The sequence below is a fragment of the Amphibalanus amphitrite genome, unplaced genomic scaffold (genome assembly GCF_019059575.1).
Source record: "Amphibalanus amphitrite isolate SeventyFive unplaced genomic scaffold, NRLGWU_Aamphi_draft 000049F_arrow, whole genome shotgun sequence".
Taxonomy (NCBI): domain Eukaryota; kingdom Metazoa; phylum Arthropoda; class Thecostraca; order Balanomorpha; family Balanidae; genus Amphibalanus; species Amphibalanus amphitrite.
Window position 1 is genome coordinate 589,455 of NW_024881545.1, and position 22,490 is coordinate 611,944.

The 22,490-nt window shown below is 49.0% G+C and overlaps 1 protein-coding gene across 15 annotated transcripts in view; it reads right to left on the minus strand.

The window, feature by feature from the left end:
- Nucleotides 1–22,490, minus strand: part of LOC122377701 (protein vav-like) — a 45,820-nt gene that overhangs the window by 17,291 nt on the left and 6,039 nt on the right. For 7 of the 15 annotated variants that reach the window (XM_043358045.1, XM_043358037.1, XM_043358036.1 and 4 more), the window contains exons 6-12: nucleotides 22,289–22,406; nucleotides 15,747–15,917; nucleotides 14,928–15,131; nucleotides 13,718–13,837; nucleotides 8,221–8,343; nucleotides 6,482–6,603; nucleotides 5,639–5,687 (exon numbers count right to left, since the gene is read on the minus strand). In XM_043358045.1, coding sequence (XP_043213980.1) covers nucleotides 5,639–5,687; nucleotides 6,482–6,603; nucleotides 8,221–8,343; nucleotides 13,718–13,837; nucleotides 14,928–15,131; nucleotides 15,747–15,917; nucleotides 22,289–22,406 — 907 coding nt within the window. Of the gene's footprint in view, nucleotides 1–5,638; nucleotides 5,688–6,481; nucleotides 6,604–8,220; nucleotides 8,344–13,717; nucleotides 13,838–14,927; nucleotides 15,132–15,746; nucleotides 15,918–19,856; nucleotides 19,957–22,288; nucleotides 22,407–22,490 lie in introns of all 15 variants that reach the window. The other 8 variants (XM_043358044.1, XM_043358046.1, XM_043358042.1 and 5 more) reach the window with 3 other exon arrangements.

Consider the following 22,490-nt stretch of genomic DNA (forward strand, 5'->3'; position numbering starts at 1 on the left):
CACGTCGCCAAACTCATTCACCTGCTCCACCATGTTGTTGATGTCACCGAGTCGTTCGAGTTGTGGCTCGTGCCGTCGAGCATGACCTGCCCGATCGGACACGGGTCAGCGGCTTCTGCTCCAGCGAAGTCTTCATCTTAGTGACGTCTTGCTGATCTCCACAAAGGCTCAGCAGATGACCTTACCCACAGAGACGGCCGACGTCCTCGCCAGCGACCGCTTGGTTGTGCAGACCTGCCAGAAAAAGAAAAGCTGTTTGGTGATCTCAAACGATTTTTTTCTTTATGCAGTGGAACAAAACGGAAAATATGTCATACAACAGGAACTAAAAAAAAGATGCAGCCTAGGTCGTCTAAGAAATGGGTGCAACATTGATAAAATTCTTCATTGAATGAATTCTGCAAATGCTTTTAATAAAATGTGTGGTGATTATAAGGAGACCACTTTACTATAAAATTGCTCAGGATTCCCTATCTGGACCTGTCAAAAAATCCTGACTGCACACCAACAATGAGCATTAAATCCAAAACCTCTACCAGGTACCTAGGGATAATTAAATTATGATTCAGGAAAATATTTCACATCATACAAATAAAAACCTTTACTATATTGAAACTGAAAATGTGATGCTGATCCAGTGACCTAAGGGTCTCAAAGTATAATAATGAATTAATCAATTATAAATTTGGTGGTGACTGCCGACTGGCGTCTGGCGGCCTTGAGGCTTGAAAGTGGCCTTCCTTTTCCGTTGACTCCGATCCTCCAGATGGAAATGATATAAAGGATCATTTTTATCTTATTTCATATGAGCGAGCCAGTCAGCAAAGTGGCTATCCTGTTTCAGCATTCACCCACACAATAGTTGACTGTCAGTCTGTCACGCTGTCAGTGTTGTGAAGTAATGAAGGAGTTGAGTTTTGTTGATTATAAATTGTGATGTTATGTAAAGGACTGGAAAAAGAATGTGAAAACTATGGAAACATATTGGCAGAGTATTGTCACTTACTATCAGGACATATGGATAGAGAATACATTCAAATTAATAAGAAATGCCAAATATCAAGGTACTCAATCACTGATAGCAGTGGACTATCATATGTTTTAATGTCATTTATATGAAAGTTAAGACTGAAACTACCTTTTACCTCATCATAACTAATGAAAAATTGTGTGAAGAAAACATTCACAGCCTCTTTGAAGCACTTAGACCACTAAAAAACAAAAATTTTCACGTAAATATGTTGTGTCTCCTTCCTTCAAAACATCATATCGGATGGCGCCACTTTCGTCGACAGTTACTTATCTGCACGCAAATCGAGGAAAACGTGAATTGATTGACGTTTACGTGTTTCCAAATTTAAAATCACAGCATATTCAAACTTTTCAGTGTACCTTTTAACATCTAAGTACAACTAACACGATAAAAACTTACCCTCAACACAAGGACGACGACAACCACGCGACCGGAGACGTCGCGACGAAATAAACAAACGGCGCCGCCAAATGAAAAATATTCTCCGATATTGGTATTGTGAAATTGAATCGCAATCATTTCAGTCGGTGACACACCAGGGAAATAAGCTAAAATTAGAGCGCTCTATTTATTGCTCCCGCTACTTCACCGTCTCCCATAGGGTCCTGTGTTGAGCTGGTGTCGAGGCTCTAAAAATGACGCCGATTTTTGCACCCTTCTCACGAAAACCGCTCGGACCGCCTGGAAACTAATTGTTCCGCTCTAAAAATTTCATGATCGACGGGAAAATGAATGAGGAAAAGATTGGTCCTGAAATAATTCTGAACTCCCTGTAGAACATATCGAAATATGGCTGCAAACTAGGAGCATGTCAAAATCGACAAAACAATACGAATAAACTTACCGGGATTTTTTTATTATCCATGCATCTGTGTATGAAATCAGTCGGTTTTTCGGAAAGATCATCTTCTGTTTAATAAATAATTCCACAATTGCAATCGAGAAAAAAAAACATTTCTGCTGTGACAGCAGTTTTGGCATTGTGCCAGTAGTGTGGCGTGCGCGGTGCTTCGTGGTCGTCGGGACGGAGTTGTGAGTATTTTCGGTGTTTTAAATGGTTGATGGCCATTTGAACCAGCTTTATATTATTTCCTACACATTTTTGCATCAAATTATTGCTTTGAAAGACCATTGAAACCCCTTATCTCTTCATGAAACACGATCATATTCATCGTCGACGAAAATGGCGCGGAACTCCATGTGCGTTCCGATCGAAATAAATCGTAAATTAAATAATATTCGATGATAAGTATCATATTCTAGTGACACATTTTCATAAAATAAGGCATAAACTTTGCAAGGAAGTCAACATTGGATAATTGGATTCTTATTTTGCTCACATATCCTTGTGTAGTCAAATGGCTCAATTGTTAGATAAATGTAAGCATATGTTTTGGCTTGATGTTTGCTGTGAAACCACCCAGCCACTTGCTGGTTGAGTGGTTTTGATAATTACCTGATAATCATTTCTCCTTTTCCTTAAAAGAAACTAAAATTCTTTTCAAAGTAATCCATTTTTAGGAAAGGCGGCTTGCTCATTGACATTTCATGTTCTTGTTTTGTTATTGCTGGCAGTATTTTGATACAATAATGCAATATGAATTTTTTGCAATAATAAAACCTAAGACAAACTTAGTTAATGCGTCAATCAAACACCCAACAGAAAGATTGTGAGTCTTTGTGACGTGAAGTAGAATATTCTATGAATGTGTTATATAGAATATGCCAAATTTTAAATTAATTTATAATTTGATACTGATAGCTGAGCATGTGAATTATGCCACAATATAATTTCATTTTCTGGTTTTGAAATAGCCGGCAGTATTTTACTTCAACAAATGTAATATACATGGAATACGTGTTGTTATGTTAAAAGTTTATATAATAGCAAACAGAAGGGGCTGTTTCAGCAGATAATGTTTGTACCTTATGCATTACCTTTCTTTTCTGCAGGACCATGCTTCCGCTGGGTTGTCGACATTTGCCTCCTGAAGAAGTTGAGCAACATGAAGACCACCAGATGAGGTGTCTGCAGTTCATGTGGAACTCTGCAGACTACAAGTGTTATGCCAACCACAACCAAGGTGCTGTGATCATGGAGGCATGAACCTCATGACAACACTTCAGATTTGCAGTTGTACCAAAGTGTGATTCAAACCACCTGTGGCATCTCACTCAATGTGTGAACAGTGTGATCATTGTGCAGTGTTCAGCTGCAACTAAGACATTTATTAGTGACTTGTTTTGCAATTAGCCACCAAAAGCATTTTTTTGGGCTGGCTGCTGTAATTTGTTGTGCACTGCGCAATAGTGGTAGTGTTTTGTCACTTGTCAAGCTGTCAGTTGTGCATGTTGCATGTTTCTCTTCCCTCGGCCCTCATTATCAGTTAAGTGGTGAATTGGCATCACTCAGTCTCAGTCTCCCCAGATCTCCATTGACTGTCAACCACCTAACTTGAGATGGTATTTGCTAATAGTGTCAGAAAAGAAGTGATTGTAGACATTTTTAGGAATATGAGCTCCGTTTCATGCGTGTTGCAGTGGTCATTTTGTCACTTGTCCCATAGTGTAATAAATGGAAACTGTTGTTCCCTTTTCAAGGTACTCGCGGATGCAGAAAGCGTTGGGCCTAATTATTAAACGCACCCTTCTATCAGCGACGCACGAAATCGACAAATATCATCCTTTTTAGAGCAGGAGGAAACGAAAACTTGTGAACATAGCTGTACCTACAACAGTGCATAAGGAATTGAAATTCTGGGAGTTTTTGAAATTCGGAGAAACTCAAGTTGTCGACAGGTATGCCCCCTTCACCCTTGTACGTCAAAGACCGCCTAAAAAACAAACGTCTACAAATGAAGGCAGTATTCGTATGTTCGTTGTAATTGCAGCAGCCTAGCAACATGCATTGCGGTCCGATGGCGAATTACACTCGTGCTAAAAAACTATGCCGGTAACTGCCAACGTACTTAAGTCATATAGGTGAGGAGAGGAAGGGTTATGTCAAATGTCAACATCAAAGAAATGGCTTCATCTGAGCTGTGCCTATTGTACATAATTCAACCAATCTATGCATTTCGTTTCTTGCAATCTACTCATGCTTTCACTCCAGCTTCAGAGTAATCATCCCATATTGTACGTCTTAAGATATTGATTTCTATGGCAGTTTGCAATTGCTAGCCACGTCTCACCTCAGTTTGGTGGCCCCGCATCGGCCCACTCGGCCGCTCTAAAATTGACTTACGGAGGAGGATGGTGGCTTTTATTTTAGCTTCTCCGCTGACTGCGGGGAGCGCCGTCGCCGAGGTAGGAGCAATAATTAGCTTATGTTTGGGACTCATTTCCACGCTTAATTAACATTTGAATGTTATTTTAATTAATTCATGTTAATCTTTGACGCATTCTCTTTCTATTGATACCATCCACCGGTCTGAGAATTACTGCCTTGCTGCGTAAGGGCCGATAAAAGATCACGCTTTTAGGGGTATCTCTTCAACATGGGGCAGGAGCAATAAATAGAGCGCTCTAATTTTAGCTTATTTCCCTGGTATGTCACCAACTGATTTTGGGTAGTATGAAAAATGCTCTTTCCAACAGAACCCTAGAAAAAAACGTGAATGGACAAAAAATAACTTTTATTTCGACATAAATATTGGCCTGTTTTTAAGTCATCCTGGTATGCCGTAAGATTTCGACCTATAAATTGGTGTTCCCCCAATCATTGAAGCTTGAGCAGTGAAAAATATGAAAGCCTAATCTGTTTTGCATCATTAGTGATTCTCCTAGGGTGTTGCCATTTCTCCCTAGGTGTTGCGAGTTGCTTTTGCAAAACGTGTTCCTGAAACGGCTCAATTTTTTGAGCCCTCAGCATTACGCCTATGGGAGCCTCTGACGTCACACGCTCAATATTTTGAGCGCTCAATAATTTGAGCTTTTCCCCCTTGTGCGTGGGACTGAGATATCACCTAGACAGCCAATGTTTCACAAATAGCGAGGGACTCTACTCAGGAACACAACACAGGAATGACAGAACTGTACACCATGCGAGGGACGCTCGATCGGAAACAGCAGCATCGGCATTACGAGTCATGCTAGCGGTCTCGAGAAGACAGCACAGTGAAGGTGGTATCACCATGCGAGTTAGCATACAATCGCAGGCGCTCGTCTGCGTTGGTCAGTAATTGTGTGACGTCCGGTTACCAAAGTGCACGGAATGTTGTGGGAATGAAGCGTGCAAAACACACAGGGCGACTTAGCCTATTCACAAGATGCTCACATCATGCACAATTACAAAATACATAAGCTGTGATTCAGGACGACGGTTCGGACGTTTCAAAGCGTGAAACAATCGGAATCAAATTTTATAAAGTAAAATGTTGCCACGAAGATAAACGCAACGGCAACCCACCTGACATTATACCGTAACAGCAACTGTTTTTGTCTTTGTATGTCCCTGATTACATCACTCGGGTTATCACAAATATGCCTCGTAAGTGATTTCTTCCAAAACAGCTTGGCCAGAACCCAGATAATTTTGATCAAAGAACATGCACGCCAGGTCTATACCACAGGCACAAATCACACGGGATGCGCGATTTTACTCACCCTAGTCGACTTGCACATTAGGAAAATCTCGTCAAAAATGAACACATATCTGGAAGAACGGATAAAATCGGATATCAGTAGAAGTATTTCGCAAGCACGAATAGCGGGAGATCATGTATGGAAAAATACGACACAGATAAACTGTGACTAGAAGGAAACAAAGTAAAACTAAAACGATCGGAGGGAAGGCTGGAGGATATTGATATCCAGACTCAGTCAGCAAAATCAAACATTGTATAAAGAGACTCCACAAGCACTGACCCAAACCAAACTAAACAACTCGTAGCTAACATCTTGTGTCAGAGGTATGACATGGGAACAAAGAACTCGGTGCCTTCACCGTCTTCAATCGAGCCAAACCCTCATTTTTCACGCACGACTTCATGCGGCGACCCCACATTTAGCAATGCCACTACTCTGGATATTGGCAAACGCCGCAGCGGAGCGTAAAGGTTTGCCGAGATTCCAACTGATACGGATCGTCTGTTGCCATGCGGAAGCGTGGCGTCGCGGGTCGATCGACCTTTCCAGAAGCTTTCCCAAACGACTGCAAAATTTAAACACTGACTTATAGCTAAGACCCCCGTGAGACAGGGCCTCAAAACTTGTTCAGCAGCGAGCCGAAAAGAAAAATACAGGGAGAGGGTAGTTTGCATAGCTGCTACAGCTAACGAGCAACTCTACACTACGCTAAGATGGCGTGCCTTACTAGCCGTCTAACATAGCCTGTCTCCTGTCTACCCGACCCACCAAAATCTCCGCCCGAATGCTAACTACCTAGAGAGCGGCAAGGACTAACTACGGCAGTCGTGACTGCTTCCCCGCCACCGGTTGAGAACTCACCTCAGCTTCATCTTATTGTCCGGGTGACATTTGATCTTGATCTCTCCATCTTTGAGCAACCTGCCGCAGTCGCGAACCGATCGGAACGCGCCGTCCTCCAGGGGCCAGTCGGTAATCGAGTTCTGCAACGGACCGCTAGGTCAGATCACCTCGAATGCACGATATTATGTAAACCGGATCACACAACAGGCCGTCACAAAAGCACGCGCCACCACGCATTATTCGCTGTTCGTGTCAGAGTCTGGTCGGATACTGCGATCGATGACGCAATCAAGATGAATAACAGAGGAAATGTCGCGAATCAGGCCATCCCACCCTTCTCGTCATTGTATTACCCTGCTTGCCACTGTTCCTCTTTTACTTTCTCGCTGTCTTTCTCTCTGCCTCTGTCTGCCCGCAAGATTGTCTGTCATCTCGCTCTCTCTACCCATGTAACCCCTCCCATTCGCGATTGCAGGCATCGATGGAACTGACGAGCAGAACGAAAAACACAAGCGGCAGCAATAACATTACATCCAACACCACCATTACCGCCAATAGCTTTAGCTACAGCGGCGGCGGCTGCTGCTGCTTGGTCGATAAGCAGGGGAGTGGGGCCGCCCGGAGACTAACGCCTACCGCCCGCGGCTGCAGACACGGTGCCGGGCCGTGACCGTCTGCCCGGCAGCAGCGGAGGGGGAGGCTGGGGAGGGAGGAGCGCTGGGTCGTGGATCAGACCGCGGGGCGGCGGCCGGCGGCTGGGGTCACTGAGGTCAAGGTCAAGTGGGGTGATGGGGGCATATTATTAGTGCTGGGGAGAGGAGCGGAGGGCCCAGAGATACCAGAGTCTTCGATTATGCTGAGGTAAGATGGAATGGGATAGAATGGGAGGCAATGGAGCTTTTGCTTAATTACTTTGTGAGTTCTCTAGGGACCAGGCACTAATTAGAGCTCTTAGTTCGCTCCAAATGTTACTATGTGGGATCCAATCAACTTGTTCACAGGCCCGACCAGGTAACTAAAATGGATTGCTGGCGAAATCAGAATAGAAAGACATAAGTGAGACTCGATAGCGAGCTTAATGCTGTGCAATCTCCGGACCGAGGAAAGAAAAGAAATCCTCAACTCAGAGAATCCCACTTCCTTTACAATATAATTCAATTCAATCGCTAACTATTAGATGGAAAGAAAGGTAACTTTCAGACTGCACCGGGCGGCCGACACAACAACAGTTCAGCAACGGAGCTGGTGGAAGGGACCGCCGTGAGCAATGGGACGGAAACTGACCGGGAGACGCACTCCATTTGCGCCGCAAAGATTACGCACATTGCTCGTTCCACTCACTCGCGACGGACGAATATAACTCGCCGGAAGCGAGCAGAAATACTCGCAACAGGAAAGCGTTTACAGCAAAATGGCCAGCCAGACGGCATGGTAACGTCGTCGCTAAAAGGTAACACTCGGGTGGCGTTCCTTGTGGCTGCTCCTGACAGCGGCCTTTGAGGCCGGGCCGTGTCGCAGAAAATCCAGGGAAGAAACGCAGCCGACTGCCTCTTATGGCGAGAGGCCAATTACAGAAGAAAAAACACGCCGTCACTCAGCACAAACGTGGCGAGACTGCGCCGAGCCACGCCTACAAAATTCCACAAAAGCCTCGCGGAACACAAACAACACCACTAATTACACTTCCTTGTAACGATCCAAGTCCTCCCATACCGTTTCTGCCCAGTGGGTCAGCTAGCTCTCCTCCCCGCCCGTACCTGGATGTCGTTCATGATCTGCAGCGTTTCGTTGTCGCGTTTCACCTCGTTGATGTACTCTGCCACGTCTCTCATGGCGCTCAGGGCCCGCTCCAGACCGCTGTGGTCGTCACTGTGCAGAGACTGGGCAGAAAAAAACGGCGGGGTCAGTTGGTGGTAGGCAAAAATCGAGGCATGGCTGTAAGTGTACAGCCCACCGCTAAAGTAATGCAGGGTTTTACCAATCTCAACGGTTGGCTTTGACTGGCGATTGTTTAATGCGGAGTGATCGAAAAGAATATGTCAATAGCTAAAGTTGCAGCTGCAAGGGTGAGGATACATATAAGCTACATTCAAAGTTTCATTGTAGTCTGGCTAATCGTTCCTAAGCTTCAGAAGCAGAACATACCCATGACTGAAACCCCACATTACTTCTGCTGTGGACTGTACATGTTATCGGTGATATTTCACAGAAGACAATAGTCAAATCATACACACAGAACAGCATTCAACAGACAGTGAAAACATCCACAGAACAATATGGAGCAGGAAAGGTGCTCATGAATGACTATTGACGAGTGCAGGCTGAACACATTTTGATGATAATGAGTTGTGTTATAGAGCGCCTAGACTTCAAAACTGTGACTCCTACTACCAAAACAAATGTACATATAACAAACAGCTCGGGGCGGTTAAATATGTCATTAACGGCATTAGACCACCCATACGTTTTCCCATAATCGCTCATGGGAGCTTGGATAGTACGGTGATGCCTTATCATTTCGCTCATCCTCTATGAAAGAGCCTCACATCGCCTGAGCTCCCCATTCATCGGTATAGGAGACACGACGCCGTTCTTCGACCGCCCAGGGGACAACCGCACCGTCCTAATCCATCCCTACCGGCACTTTCATCGACGACCAGTCCGGCGCACCGCCACTGCCGCCCCCAGCCCGGTCGGCCGGCCGGCCGATCCTTTTTTCATCCCACCGGGAGCGGTTGGACTTCTATAGAGCCTTGGGTTGGACAACCAGCGACAGCGGCCTTATACAGGCCTGCTCTGTATCGATTTCGATAAATATTACCGGCGGAGTGTTGGCCGGCTCTTCTGTCCACTCTGGTCTGGAGAGAGCGACGGGCAGAGAGGGAGCGCAGCCCACGGACAGTCTGGGGGCGGCCGAGCGGGCAGGCCGGCGGCGGTGGAGCGACGAAATCGGAGCAGTATTGCGGCCTCGGGCTCTCGGCGGAGGCGCGTATCTCGGACCTGGATCACGACTGGGCGGCCCGGTAGATTGGTTGGCGCTGTGTGGGAGGGCCAGCACGGAGTGATTACGGGACGGAGAGGGATGGTCTGGCTGTCTGAGAGAGGAAAGGTCCCTTGGGTGGTCTGATGTATGGCAGAACAGGCGGAGTGATTGAGAGTGTAGGGCGGAATTACTCACCTATCCGTGCTTCTATCCTCAGGATACTGAAATCCTTCTCCTCCACACCGCCACCCCCTTCCGGGCTGGACAGGCAACTTTATCTCATGCGGGCTGCTCCCTTGGAGCGGCACCGCTGCTCCTGAGGGAGCGCACCCCGTAGCCGGGTGCAGTGAGTGCCTTGGGGCTGGGTGGCCTGTCTTCGGACGGGCTCAGCCCCGGCGACTCACTAGGATGCCTGCCCAGACCAATGTCTCCCCCTAATTCCTATCATCCTTCCGGCTCTGCAATGGTCTTGTCGACCGAAAGGGCCTAACCCAACAAAACAAACAAACAAACAAACAAGCGGAATTACTGTGCACTGTGCAATCCCGAGTCCTGTCTCCACAGCATTGGCGAATGTGGAGGGTTCCAATATCGCAAACGCTCTAGGCTTACAACTGCCCTACTGGCGTCTGGGCTATTATTATAAAACATCAACGCCGATGCGAACACATCGGCTTACCGCATCCTTGCACCAAGTCAGTGAAAACCACTGAATTTTGACCACATTCTAAGCTCTGACCAGCACATCATAGACAACCTCAAACTTGCCGATCCTCCCACCCACCCACAGCGACACGTCCATTAGCCCACCCCGCTCCCATCCCACTACCCCGTCCCAATCGATACCTGCACCGCCACCGTCTCACTCCTGTCATACCGCAGCCCAGACAGCGCGGCGGCCGCATTGCACCGAACGCCTCCCATAGATAGATCGGGCCCGGCGGGGGACGCGCTACACCCCCCGGGGCAAAGGGGCACAATATCGGTGACAGTAATAGCGAGGGCAGAAGGGTCGTGAGCCAGGGGAACGAGGATACTAATTGCTTGGCATTCGCACATGCCTGGCTATACAAATAATATAAGCCATAAGGGTTACTTACTTGAACTATGGTTTCGATGTACAGAAAGCAATAAATGTATATTTGTGAACTAGACCAGCATTCCCAAATGAAGCAGAAACGAGCTATCCCACAATCAATATTGTCGTACAATGGGGTGACTCCACAAAGGCGTACAGGCCTGTCGTGTCCACGCCTCTATCCATTTATTTGAGCGCAGTCACAGAGTCCCATTCACTATGTCCATTCATTGTCCAACATCTACTGCATGTCCAGTGTCCACCTCAGCGTCAACACCGCTATTAACAAGTTGTCCACCCCTCTGTCCACCCTTGACCAAACTGTCTATCCACCCGCTATTCACGCTGTCCACCTTCTGTCCACCCTCTATCCACCCCCTGTCCACCCTGTCCACCCTGTCCACTCTCCATCCACCCTCTATCCACCCTATGTCCACCTTCTGTTCATCCCCCGTCCACCTAGCCTCAATGGCGGTGATCAGCGCGGCGCCTATCGGCTACTGACGGCGCTGTGCCTGCCGCCGGTCAATGCCGGCAGACCGGTGCGCCATTAGCCGGACATAATAATCGGATCAGGTGGCCGGCATCCCCTCTGTCGGCGCCGCCAGACCACATACGGACGGGTGCTGAGTTGGATGGGTGCACCTGGGGTACCGCGGCCTGCAACGGGGGACCGCCACGCCGTTCGCGGCGGACTAGCATGGCATGCGATAGGGAACTGTGGCCTGCAACGGGCAACCAAGACCTGCGTAGGCAGTGAAACCCTGCATGGGTAACCATGGACTGCGACAGGGAACCGCGGCCGGCACCGGGGGACTGCCGGCTGATTGGTGGCGGGGAGGGGACGTGCGAGCCGGGGTGACACAGCGAGGGATAATAAAGGGGTGGGACGGCGGGGTAATGCTGAAATTGACAGAGGGTAATATGTAATGAGATGGACAGAGGGGTAATACTGGGTTGGACAGCGGGGTGATCCTGGAACAGGAAGTTATAGTCAGCGGGGTGATAATGGAGACGGCGAGAAAGTCACGGAATGGATAGCAGGATAGTATGTAATGGGATGGACATAGGGGCAATACTGGGATAGATGGCGGATCGCATACGAAGGCCCGCTCATGGCTTTTCAAGAGCGTCAGGTAAGTCACAAACATCGATAACTGAGTAGCCATAGGTAACCCTTTACCCATAGGCTGATGCACAGACAGCTGATACAGCTGTAACACTGAACGACTCGCAAACACGATACGGGTGGCGTGCACCTCATCATAAGTGCTCCACAACACGCTGACATCAACAAAGTATGACTCACTCGTAAAGCTAGCCTGGCTTTATGGCTGTACGCTATTATGGCATTATCTCTACCTGTCTGCTTCATGGTGCTTCTGTCATTGGCGTGATACCAGCTACGGAGAACGTCAAAGCAGAGTGACCGTCGAGCCGGGGACTACCCTGGGGAGCGCGCAGTGGCACCGATCGGGTGGATTTAGAGTCCCGGCGCCCGCCGATCACGGTTTCCAAGTGAGGGAGAGCGACGCGAGATGGTGGCCACGAATCAGCCCGGTCACCGGCCGGCGAGCGGCTATTTCGAGAGGTCTTACAAGGCTGGAGAGCTGGCAGCTGCACAAACTAAAGCACTTAAGGAGTTCTTGAATATTGTACACTCATTTCCAGAAATACGCATCACTCCCAGTCTGTGAATTCCCTTATCCGTTGCTTTTAAGTGGGCCTAATAGCAACGGATTAGGGGATTAGTTTCATTTAAAAGCAACTGATAAGGGAATTCAAAGACCCGGAGCATGCATATCCCTGGAAATGAGTGCGTTACATTCAGAGGTATGTGCATTATGTGCCTTGCATAAAAACGACTACAACACTTATATCAACCATTAACCCGCGCCCCGTAGGGCTACCGGCGGACCCTACCACCCGTAGGGGGGGGGGGGCCGTTTCGGCCCCCCCCCCTAAGATCTCGGAAAGTTACCGGCCGATTTTCAAAATTCAAACGGCGTTTGATAGCCCTACCCGGGAACTACCTTGTGACCAAATTTCATTGACCTAGGTCAAACCGATGACGTCACAGGTCAGGTCAAAGGTCAGATTTTCACCGTTCACAGGCAATTCAGGAAATGTGATGTGAAATCGAGTAAATTGGTAATTTATTGAAAACCATCGATGGTATATTGTTCGTCAAACACATACTTTGCTATCTGAGGTCACTGATACCAGGTCAGGTCACAGCGAGGTCAGGTCACCGGGGGTCACAATATGAATGTGTCGTGTGATACATGTTTTATGGTCCATTTTACATGACAAATGCGATTATGTGGGTTAGGCAGCCTTTGGGGCCAGCCTAGGTCACGTTTTGGTGAAGGTCAGGTCAAGGTCAGGTCAAATTAGGTCAAATTTCAAAGTTGATATTTTTGCATAAAATGGGTATCCATTCGATGCCGCTCGTCACGGGGAGTCTAATGGTGGTCTTTGTTTTGCTCTACGAGTTCTAGAATTGCCAAAAATTGAGTTTGAAAATTTGACGTCATCATTTTTGAACAGTTTTTCGCTATAACTTGGCCAAAAAACGAGGTATCGATCTGAAATTTGGTATGTAGATAGAAGACGGTAGGTACTATCACATATATTCCGGTTTTTTTCGAAACTCAAAAAACTTTTTGGATTTTTTGGCTAATATATCAAAAAAAAATGCTTTTTTTAATTTTTGGGGATCAAAACTCAAAAATTTCAAAAATCCGAGATAGCAGTTTTGTACCCCTGTCAATTCTACCCCTTTTATGTCTTGATCATTTTTCTGTATCTTCAAAGCTGTAGGCCTGACAGGTCTTCTCGCGAAGGTCTTTTTTCGGTCGAAAATGACAGAACATGACGTCACTCTGACGTCATTTGTGGCCAACCTATCACAGCCTCTGGAAAAATATTTGGTCACAATGTGTAAAATTGATGCCCGGAGGGGTCCTGAAAGTTTGGTGGCGATATCTCCAGCCGTTTAGGAGATATCGACCGAAAAGGACAGGGGGGGCCGTTTCGGCCCCCCCCCCTACGGGGCGCGGGTTAAGACCTTTGTATACCCCGGCATATATCGGTCCCGGGATCAACTAATCCACATGCAATTTGCATCCCGCCTAGTCTAATTCCCAAGGCCCTAAAACATATTCCCAGATAATTCCCAGATAATTCTCACCTGCATCGTGTGTTTGAGCAGCTCCCGGAGCAGAATCTCGTACTTGAGTATCCGCTGCATGGGCACCGAGAGAAGGTCGCGCAGCTTGAACTTCCCGCCGTTCGCCTCCATTTGACATTTCTGACGGAAAGGGAGGCCACAGCGCGTTCAGTCGCCCGTTCATAGAGTGGTGGTTATTCGTCATAGCACGCCGGTACGTCTGGACCAAATACACCGTTGTTGGGACAAACTCCGCGGCACTAGCCGGCCAGACGGCAAACTCAGAGCCGCGCCGCCGATATTTCATCCCCGCCTGGCTGTGCACGCCAGCTCAGCGCGGCACAGAGTGAGCGCTATTGCAGTGCCGTGTTTCAGGTGATACAAAGCAGAGTAATTGGAGCCCCGGCTAGCGGTCGGCTCTGCGGCCTGCGGCGCCGCTGAAAATAGCACACAATATACATCACAGGCGGCCGAACGGAGACGGGGATACGTCCCCGGCTAGTGAAACCGCTAGATGGACTCTGTCCAGCACTCGTTTCAGGAACACCTGTTTGAGGCAGGGTCAATGGTTCTAAATAAATCAGCCATGCAACATTGGACTGTCATATTAAACAACATAAACACTATCGATTCAGCGTTCGAGTCAGGAACACCTGTTTCCGTCGGGGTCAGAGTCGTCAGCCATGCAACACTGGACGGTCATATGAAACAAAATATAGCAAATAGTCCGCGTTACATGTTGTCCACCCAGACTGTTCGGTCTACCAGGTCCATCGAGTCAACACACATCGGCCCACCGACCGCCGAGTGCTGCTCCCATTGACCGGCGCTGTGTCGGTCTTTGTCCCCACAGCGGCGCCGGCCTTTCACACATAAGTACGCCCTCCATCACGGGACACGAATGGCGCCGCGCTGCTTACCAGCACTACTGTCCCCAGGGCGGGGGCGGGGTGGGGTGGCTACAGTCCCGGCTAACATCATAAATTTCGTCATAGTAAGCGATTCTGACTCTGCGCCGAAGGAAATAGCGATTACTATTCTAATTATTTATTGGAAAAAATTGCCAAGTCCACACCAATTCTTGTGACATGCACGCCTAAAGTTATCTCCTCAGCTATGCCTACTTCATGGACCCTTTTTACATATTTATCCCGAAACATCATGTAGGTAGAATGCAGTACTTCATTCCTAGCCGTCTTTTTGAAGCCTCCCTCCTGCCCAGTCCACTCACCGCCACTTTCTGGTTGAGCGTTTCATCCTTTTCGCAGAGGTCGTCTATCAGCTCCTGGGCCGGCTGGAGGTTTGAGCAGTAGTCACCGTACAGCAGAAACCGGCTCTTGTTCTGCAGAAACACGGTCGAGATGCGCGTACCGGAGTCGGGTCGACACGCTTCCACCAGGTCACGGTGGAACCGCTTGTGGATCTCCTCCAGATCCTGCCGAAGGTGGAGGAGGTGACGGTGGTGAGCATGATGGAGACGATGATGGTGGCGATCACTGATCAGCCGTGACAATGTTAAGGATAACGCTGATACTGCTGATCTGAAGCAGATAACGTTCAGGAAACAGATTACGGCATAATTTTGCTATATATGATCCTAAGGTGACATTGATACGGCCGTGAAAAGAAAGTAACATATGGATATGAAATATATCCGACACTGACGTAATAGACAGCTCTGCTAGGAACCACTGCGCTCGCACTGGCACATACATTTGTTTGTATTTCCACAGGCGGCTGACGGCTGCCTTCCCTGCGTCCCACCCCCCTCAGCTGATTATCGACCACACCGCTCGCCACAAACACACCTGAGCCCAGCCACACTAGACCTCTCCAGGGACGCACTGGCGAGTTCCTCTCGCACGGCCTAAGCTCGCTTTGTAACACACCTGGCACCCACCCCAGTCTCGGCGACTCCCCATCGGCGCCCTAGCATGGCACTACAGACTACAGCTATTCACAAATCTCAGCTTGATAACACACCTGACCCTCCCCTCCCTAGTGTCAGCTCCGGTGACTCAGTGACACCCATCCGCGCCACACCACACACCTGAATACCCTGGAAGATGGCGACCGTGTGGTCAGGCCCCAGCAGCGGTCGCAGCGGCTCCATGAACTTCTCGCGGAGCATCTCCAGGACCGAGACGTAGTTGGCCTCCGTCTCCAGCAGCTCGTTCAGACAGTAGTCGCGCTTCTCCAGCGGCGCCTTGGCCGTCACCGGCTGTAGCACGTTCACAGGTTCAGGGACAGACGGCACAGAAAGGTTGAGAGAAGGTCAACAAGGGCATAAACACGATAATACAACTATAACAATTACCAAGCGATATACACCGGTGGAGTATCCAAGTCAATGAGATCAATGTGATAACTTGCACAGTGAATATGAAGTCAGTCTTTCTGAATTACATTTCGCCCGCTGACAGAACACGGCCGGGTGAGAATGTGACTTTATTTCCTCCGTTGGATCATTCGCCGCTATGAAGGCACACTAGTCGGTGGTGCTGAGGAGAGCGATTTCCCAGGGGGCCCGTGTACCCACGGTACATCAGGGCTGCAGCTGTTACACTACTGCAGACCGTGCACCATTGATCTGTCCACAGTGAGAGGCAGGCGCGGTCCTCCGCCTCTCACATCAATACGCACCAGGTCCGGGCGGTCGCCGTCAATGACTGTGTTACCACGACATCTAGTAACACAGTACGACGTCCGACAGTCCTTGGAGAGTCCATATCGTCCAAGCGTCGGATCGACACCCCACCGTTTACCGGGTTGACGTCGCCCACGGGGATTCTATGATTGTGTACGGGCTGTGACCTTCTTCCCTCCCGTTACCATTCTAGTGCAGTGTCCCCACATTAGCGACCCGTTAACATTGTCACATGTATAACGGGACGTGGTGCCGGCAGTCCCGCCCGACGTCACCCACGCTGCACCACTGTCGTTACAGCGCCGCATGCCGTATGGAAAAGCGTTTGACGTTACTCCTGAGCGCCTAACTGTGGTGATAGGGCTAGCAGAACACGGACACTATGCTGCCGTCGGAAGGAAAAAAGCCGTAAGTCGCATTTTTATCGATTTTTCGTTTTTGATATCGTTGGAAAGCTCTTTTCATGGTGCGTTTAATGGTACTGCTCAAACGTGTGTACACTCAAAAATGAAAATATTATATATAATATAAAAATTCAAAAACGGATTTTTTACATCAGGGATAGCAAAACACGCAGGAAGAAAGCCGCATCCTTAAATTCGGCAGATACGGCATTTATACAAAATTTCAAACAAAGAATGTGGAACTGATAAGTCAGGAAGAAAGCCGTATCTTGTAGATACGGCTTTTATTTGATGGTGGCCTGTGAAATATGAGCCGAATCGTTGGTCCAGGCAGTTTGGAAGAAAGCCGTATCTACTCATTTAGCATGGCTTCGGCATATCCTGGACGGAACAGTTGAACATTTACACAAACATGCTACGTGATCGTAGCAATATGTGACCATTATAGGGGAATTTTAATTGAAATAAAATAGGGAGTGAACTTGAGAAGTTTGAAGCCAACAGAACTTTGCCAGCTTGGTGGTGTCAGCAGGGTGCCGGGCATTCAGTATTTTGATGTGCTAACCAGCCGGGAGCGCCAGTATAATCCGACCGTTCTTTTCCCAACTTCGTTTAAAATTCCAATAAAAAATACCCGACCTAGCCTCCCCCATGATTAATTTGGCCTCCCTGTTCCCACCCTACCCCACAACCAAAATAGCATCATGTTAAGTTCGACCCGGTAATCATCATAGACAATAGACATGCAGCTCGTACTCGTAGCTGGCACGCTTAGTACGACGACCTACAATCTTTGTCGTAAAACCGTTGAAGATATAGTTGAATACCGTGAAAGGTCGATTGCTATTGCCAACCTCGTCACATTCATTGTGATAATTGTGACCACGCCCATGTATCTTTGGGACCGTCATCCCCTGTCACTTCCATTCCTGGTCAATGACTTTACCGTCTTCTTTCTGGCTCCCTCATACCCATGATGCTCAATCATATTGGAAATTTAGGCTACCTTGTAGCACCCACACAAGCCCAACATCTGCCCAGAGCCTACCAGCACAGCTGTGGCCGGTGGAGGATGCAGCAAGGCGTACTGAATAGCCCTCTGCTCTGTTGCAGTAGGCGCTATAATCAGAGCCCTGTGAATACGAGTGCACATTGGGGGGCCTTTTGAGGGTGCGCCCTCTAAAGGGCGTTCCCGCAGACGTGTGGAGCTCTCAGCAGTCTAGCGATCTCCCGGGAACCTTGCGTCCAGCTTATCAGCAACATTCCCACTCATCGTCTCTTGCCCCCTTGAAGTGCTTTTAGGTCTGCAGATCGACGATGGGAAACTACACTATCTCGGTTCTCTCGACATTGTCGCCGTGGCTCCGGCGCAGCGGCAGACCGGCACACTCATCTCTCCGAATATATCGGTGGCTCAGAATTAACTCTGGAGTCCAGTGTAATCGAAAATTGAAGCACCGTACAAAGACAGCATTCGTGATTCCCCTTGTCGGTTGCAGGCACGTAGCCAGGATTTTGCTCAGGGAGGGGCCACAGGTCGCGACCTAGTGTCGTGCCCCTCCAGAAAAAGAAAACTCCTCGGATTTGGCCCACTATCTTTTGGGGTGTGGTGCAGCTGGGGTTATTTTTTAAGTTTTATTTTATTTTTCGCCTTTAGAGGGGGGCATGGCCCCTGTGCCCCCCCCCCCTTGGCTACGTCCCTGGTCGGTTGGTCAAGATGTCTTTTGATGGCACCCTGCGCAATCAGAATCCAAGAGCCTAAAGTTACGACAATAATGCAATTATGCATGGATGATGTAGTTTAAAATGGGTATCATGTTTGTTTTTGTATTGAACGTTCAATTAAATATCCATACTTGAGAGCTGAAGCAGTGGGACGGAACATGCAGCGGAACTGCTTTAGTACTTTTATGAACCAATATGCAGTGTCAATACCATGCACCGGTGATACTGCTTTTTGACGACAATATGATTGAACAAAAATGGCGATACGGCTTTATTCCCGATCGGTTAACCAATGTATCAGACATACGGCTTTTTCATGACAGTATTGTTCAGGTGTCTCGTACGATGCGGCTTTCTTCCACGATACGGCTTTTTTCGTGAAAGAAAGATTCCGCAAACTCGGGGTTGAATTGGAAGCAAAAAAGTTTTTCGCCTTTTGCTTTAAGGTTAAAATAATTTCCCTTTTATAACCACTTTCATTGGATGTAAAATTTCTTTCCGATCACTGCAGTATGTTTTGTTTCGTTATTGAGCAAAGTTAACGAATTTTATAACAAAAAACGCGTTTTTGCCTCTCCTGAACAATTTTCGATTCGAAAAAGTGCCCCAGATACGGCTTTTTTCCTCCCGACGGCAGTATGATCCCGCGGTGAAACATCATATGCATGTCATAGTACTGTGACAAAGACGACACGTAGGTATCAAATGTCAAATGTCTATCATAGCTCTCTGATTACGACCAAGGCACTATCAAGCAAAACGCTGCAGGCCAAGTATAGTACTTGCATCATGTGTTCCCATGTAGATTATAATAGCCATAGAGACCTTCCAAGAACAATGAAGAAGTGCGCACTGCGCAGCCCTCTCGGGCAGTAGCTGGCTATCAAGGTTCGCGGACATAAACGGTTCTAGCAGTCAGCAGTACTTTACCACTTGCAAGACAAGGTAGGGGTCCTAAGAATCTTTCAGGAAATCACGATAGGTCGTTAAAAAGGCAGCAAGAGCGCAAAAAAAAACCTGCGAGGCTTCGGCAGCGGATAAGCGTCTGACCGTGGGCTAGGTTAGAGTTGACACCGCGGCTATGTTCTTATAAGTATGATGTGGCCTGCCCTGTGCCCAGGAGCCCCGTATGCTACCTGAGCTGTGATCGGCAGACTGGAGCTCCGTGAGTTGCCTGTGGTCTGGCCAGAAACCCCGCGAGTTACCTGGGACCCCCTGGAACCCGGCAAGCTACCTGCGACCCTTTGGAACCCCGTAAGTCACCTGTGGTCTGTCCAGGATCCTGGAAGTTACCTGTGAGGCCCTCTGGAACCCGAACTTACCTGTGGTCTGCCAAAGACCCCGGTAAGTTACCTGTGAGGCCCTCTGGAACCCAATACGTTACCTGTGGCTTGCTCTGGAATCCGGTGAGCTCTTCGTAGATGTCCTCTTCATGCGGCATCAGCGCCTGATAGTCGGCACTGAAGCTGCCGTACGCATCCTCGCTGCATGCAGAGGACAGAGAGCGGCGGAGGGTGCCGGCTCAGCGACGGTGGGGACCGGACATACAGAGGCGCGTCATGCACGACACGGATCGGCGTGCCACGAGACGGTCCCCCGCCCTCCCCGGGACACAGGCAGCAGGCACGGGCAGGGCGACAAGGAGGGGAGGGGGTTCATTGCTTCTATACATACATATTTATCGCTGAGACAGGCACAGTAAGCTAGCTACAAAAAAGGCGAGCTAAAATAAAGGGGGGAGCGCTCGCAGAGTGCTAGAATGAAAGGATCCATGGAAAGGCTCAAGGTTTGGCAGTGATCACTTTAATGTGGAATGGAAGGAGAGCCGAAAACGATATTATGGAAATAGGAATTGGCGGTTTACAGTGGTGTCAAATGCATTTGTCTTTTTTTTAATACATCCCAAGAGGCCGACTACGGTTTACACAAAATATCAACAAGGTAAGCCTCGTTTGTACTCATTTAGAACGACACAATGCAATATTAGTACCCGATTAATACAACCATGCATTCAACAAAAGCAGCATACACATCAATACAGAACACGACATAGCTACATCAGTCTGCATTTGCACCCCACGTCGTCTAATATATCGATCCTCCCAATCTCCTTAGTTCTGTGGTAAAAACAAGACCGACCATAAGATCGAAGCGGTACCCGCCTTCGCCACTCTACAGTTTTGTAAGAGAGAACGAGAGAAGGTGCAGAAAGTAACGCCATGACGACATCAAGTAAAAGTAATTTGCGCCATAACTGAAGACACCCTGCGAAAAGCCGGCTCACAATGCCGCTTTTACAGCGCCTTCTGCGAAGTTGAACACCATTGCTGACTTTCCACCTCCCATAAATCGGGGAGAGGGTCGCTGGTGGCCGGAGGGCCGTCGTAAAGTTGGACGGACGGCAGACAGCGCAGCGACGGGGCCGGCTCCGGCGGCGTCTCCGGCCGGTCGGCGCTCGACGACAGACGCCGGCGGCCGATCACGACTTCTGCGCCTGAATCCGCCATCTCGACCACCAGCCCCGGCCACATCTGGTGGCTCTCACGGTACCAGCATCCTGCATCCTTTACCATGATATCCTAACAAAATCACCATCATCCGCCCTCCAATAATACCTAGAACACCTTCGATGCCTAGAGCAATCGCATTTCGGTACCAATTACAATTTCAGATGCGGTATTTTAACCCATATTGCCGGATCTAAGACCTGCATGCCTAATTCGTCCTACATACTCTTCTATGCCTGCCCGTCGTGATCCTAGGCCCTTAACGATCTCCCCCAGGAGTCGGTCCTTAGCCCAAATTTCGGACCTCCCCAAACCCATCTCCCGCCGCACGAGTCCCAAACCATCCTGCACTGTCCCTCCTCGATCTATACCTCGTTCCTTCCCAGACTTTCCTCATTCTATCCTGCCTCGTCAGTCCCGTCGGCAGCGGCGAGCTAACGAGCCTCGGCCGGCAGTCGCCATCGGCGGCAGACGCTCCCGGTGCGGAATTACGTGGGCGGCGAGGTAACGAGTCGCCTCTCAGGCCTGGACAGAGTTCGACGGGTCTGTTAGACCTCCCACTGCCGCCTCCGGCACTCTCAGAGAGCCCGCAGATACCCGGCAGGGATGGGGAACGGATGGGGGTGGCGCCGTCGGGGGATATGTGCCAGGAGGCTGGGGTGGTGAAAGATGGTGGGTCAACCGTGTAGGTCGGTGGGAGACTGTCTGGTGGTCTGGTTGTCTGGCTATCAGTCTGGAGACAATTTTGTCGGCCTGCTAAGGATTATTCGATAGGGGCTGATGTTGGTCAGTGGAAGATCAGTCGCCGGCCGGTGGCGGTGAACTGCTTCGTTACATACCGGTCTTTGCCCATGGGTCTTTCTCAGACAACTGACGGTCTGTGAAGGTGAGCCCATGGCCAGCGCGCACTGTCGATTGTGGGTAACTTATCGGAATCTTCGCCGCCCCAGCACCACTAGACTCGGCACTAAGAGCACTATTCGCCTCTCTCCCTAACTACACACTCCTAAGTTAACCCACGTCTCACCGGAGCGACGTCACGCGTTCACGCTCGCCACCCGTCTCCCCCCCCCCCCCCACAGCGCGCATGCTCGCCCGCTACTCTACACGGAGGCGTACAAACATCAAACATAGATTCTGCGTGCGCTCCTGTCACATGCTCTGTCGTCTGATCAGTACGCTCTGCGCACCGCCGGCTGCTCCGACCGGGGCAGGTCGGCAGGAGGGTTACACGAGCTACACAGATACTAGTCGACGCCCACGAGACGATACGATCCGTGCCAGGGGGACGAGGGGGCGTGCCGGGTACCTTATCTTTGAGCGATACATAGCAGAGGTCTTCGTAAATATTCTCCTCCATTCTGCCATTGGAGCGCCTTCGAATTAAATGGCTACGCAGTCGATCCGAGAGAATTCGGTCATCCACGCTGCAATGCGAGAGTCGACTATTGTAAATCGCGCCGAATGTATGGCGATGAGGGAAGGAAAGGTGGTCCGAAATGCCAACAGGT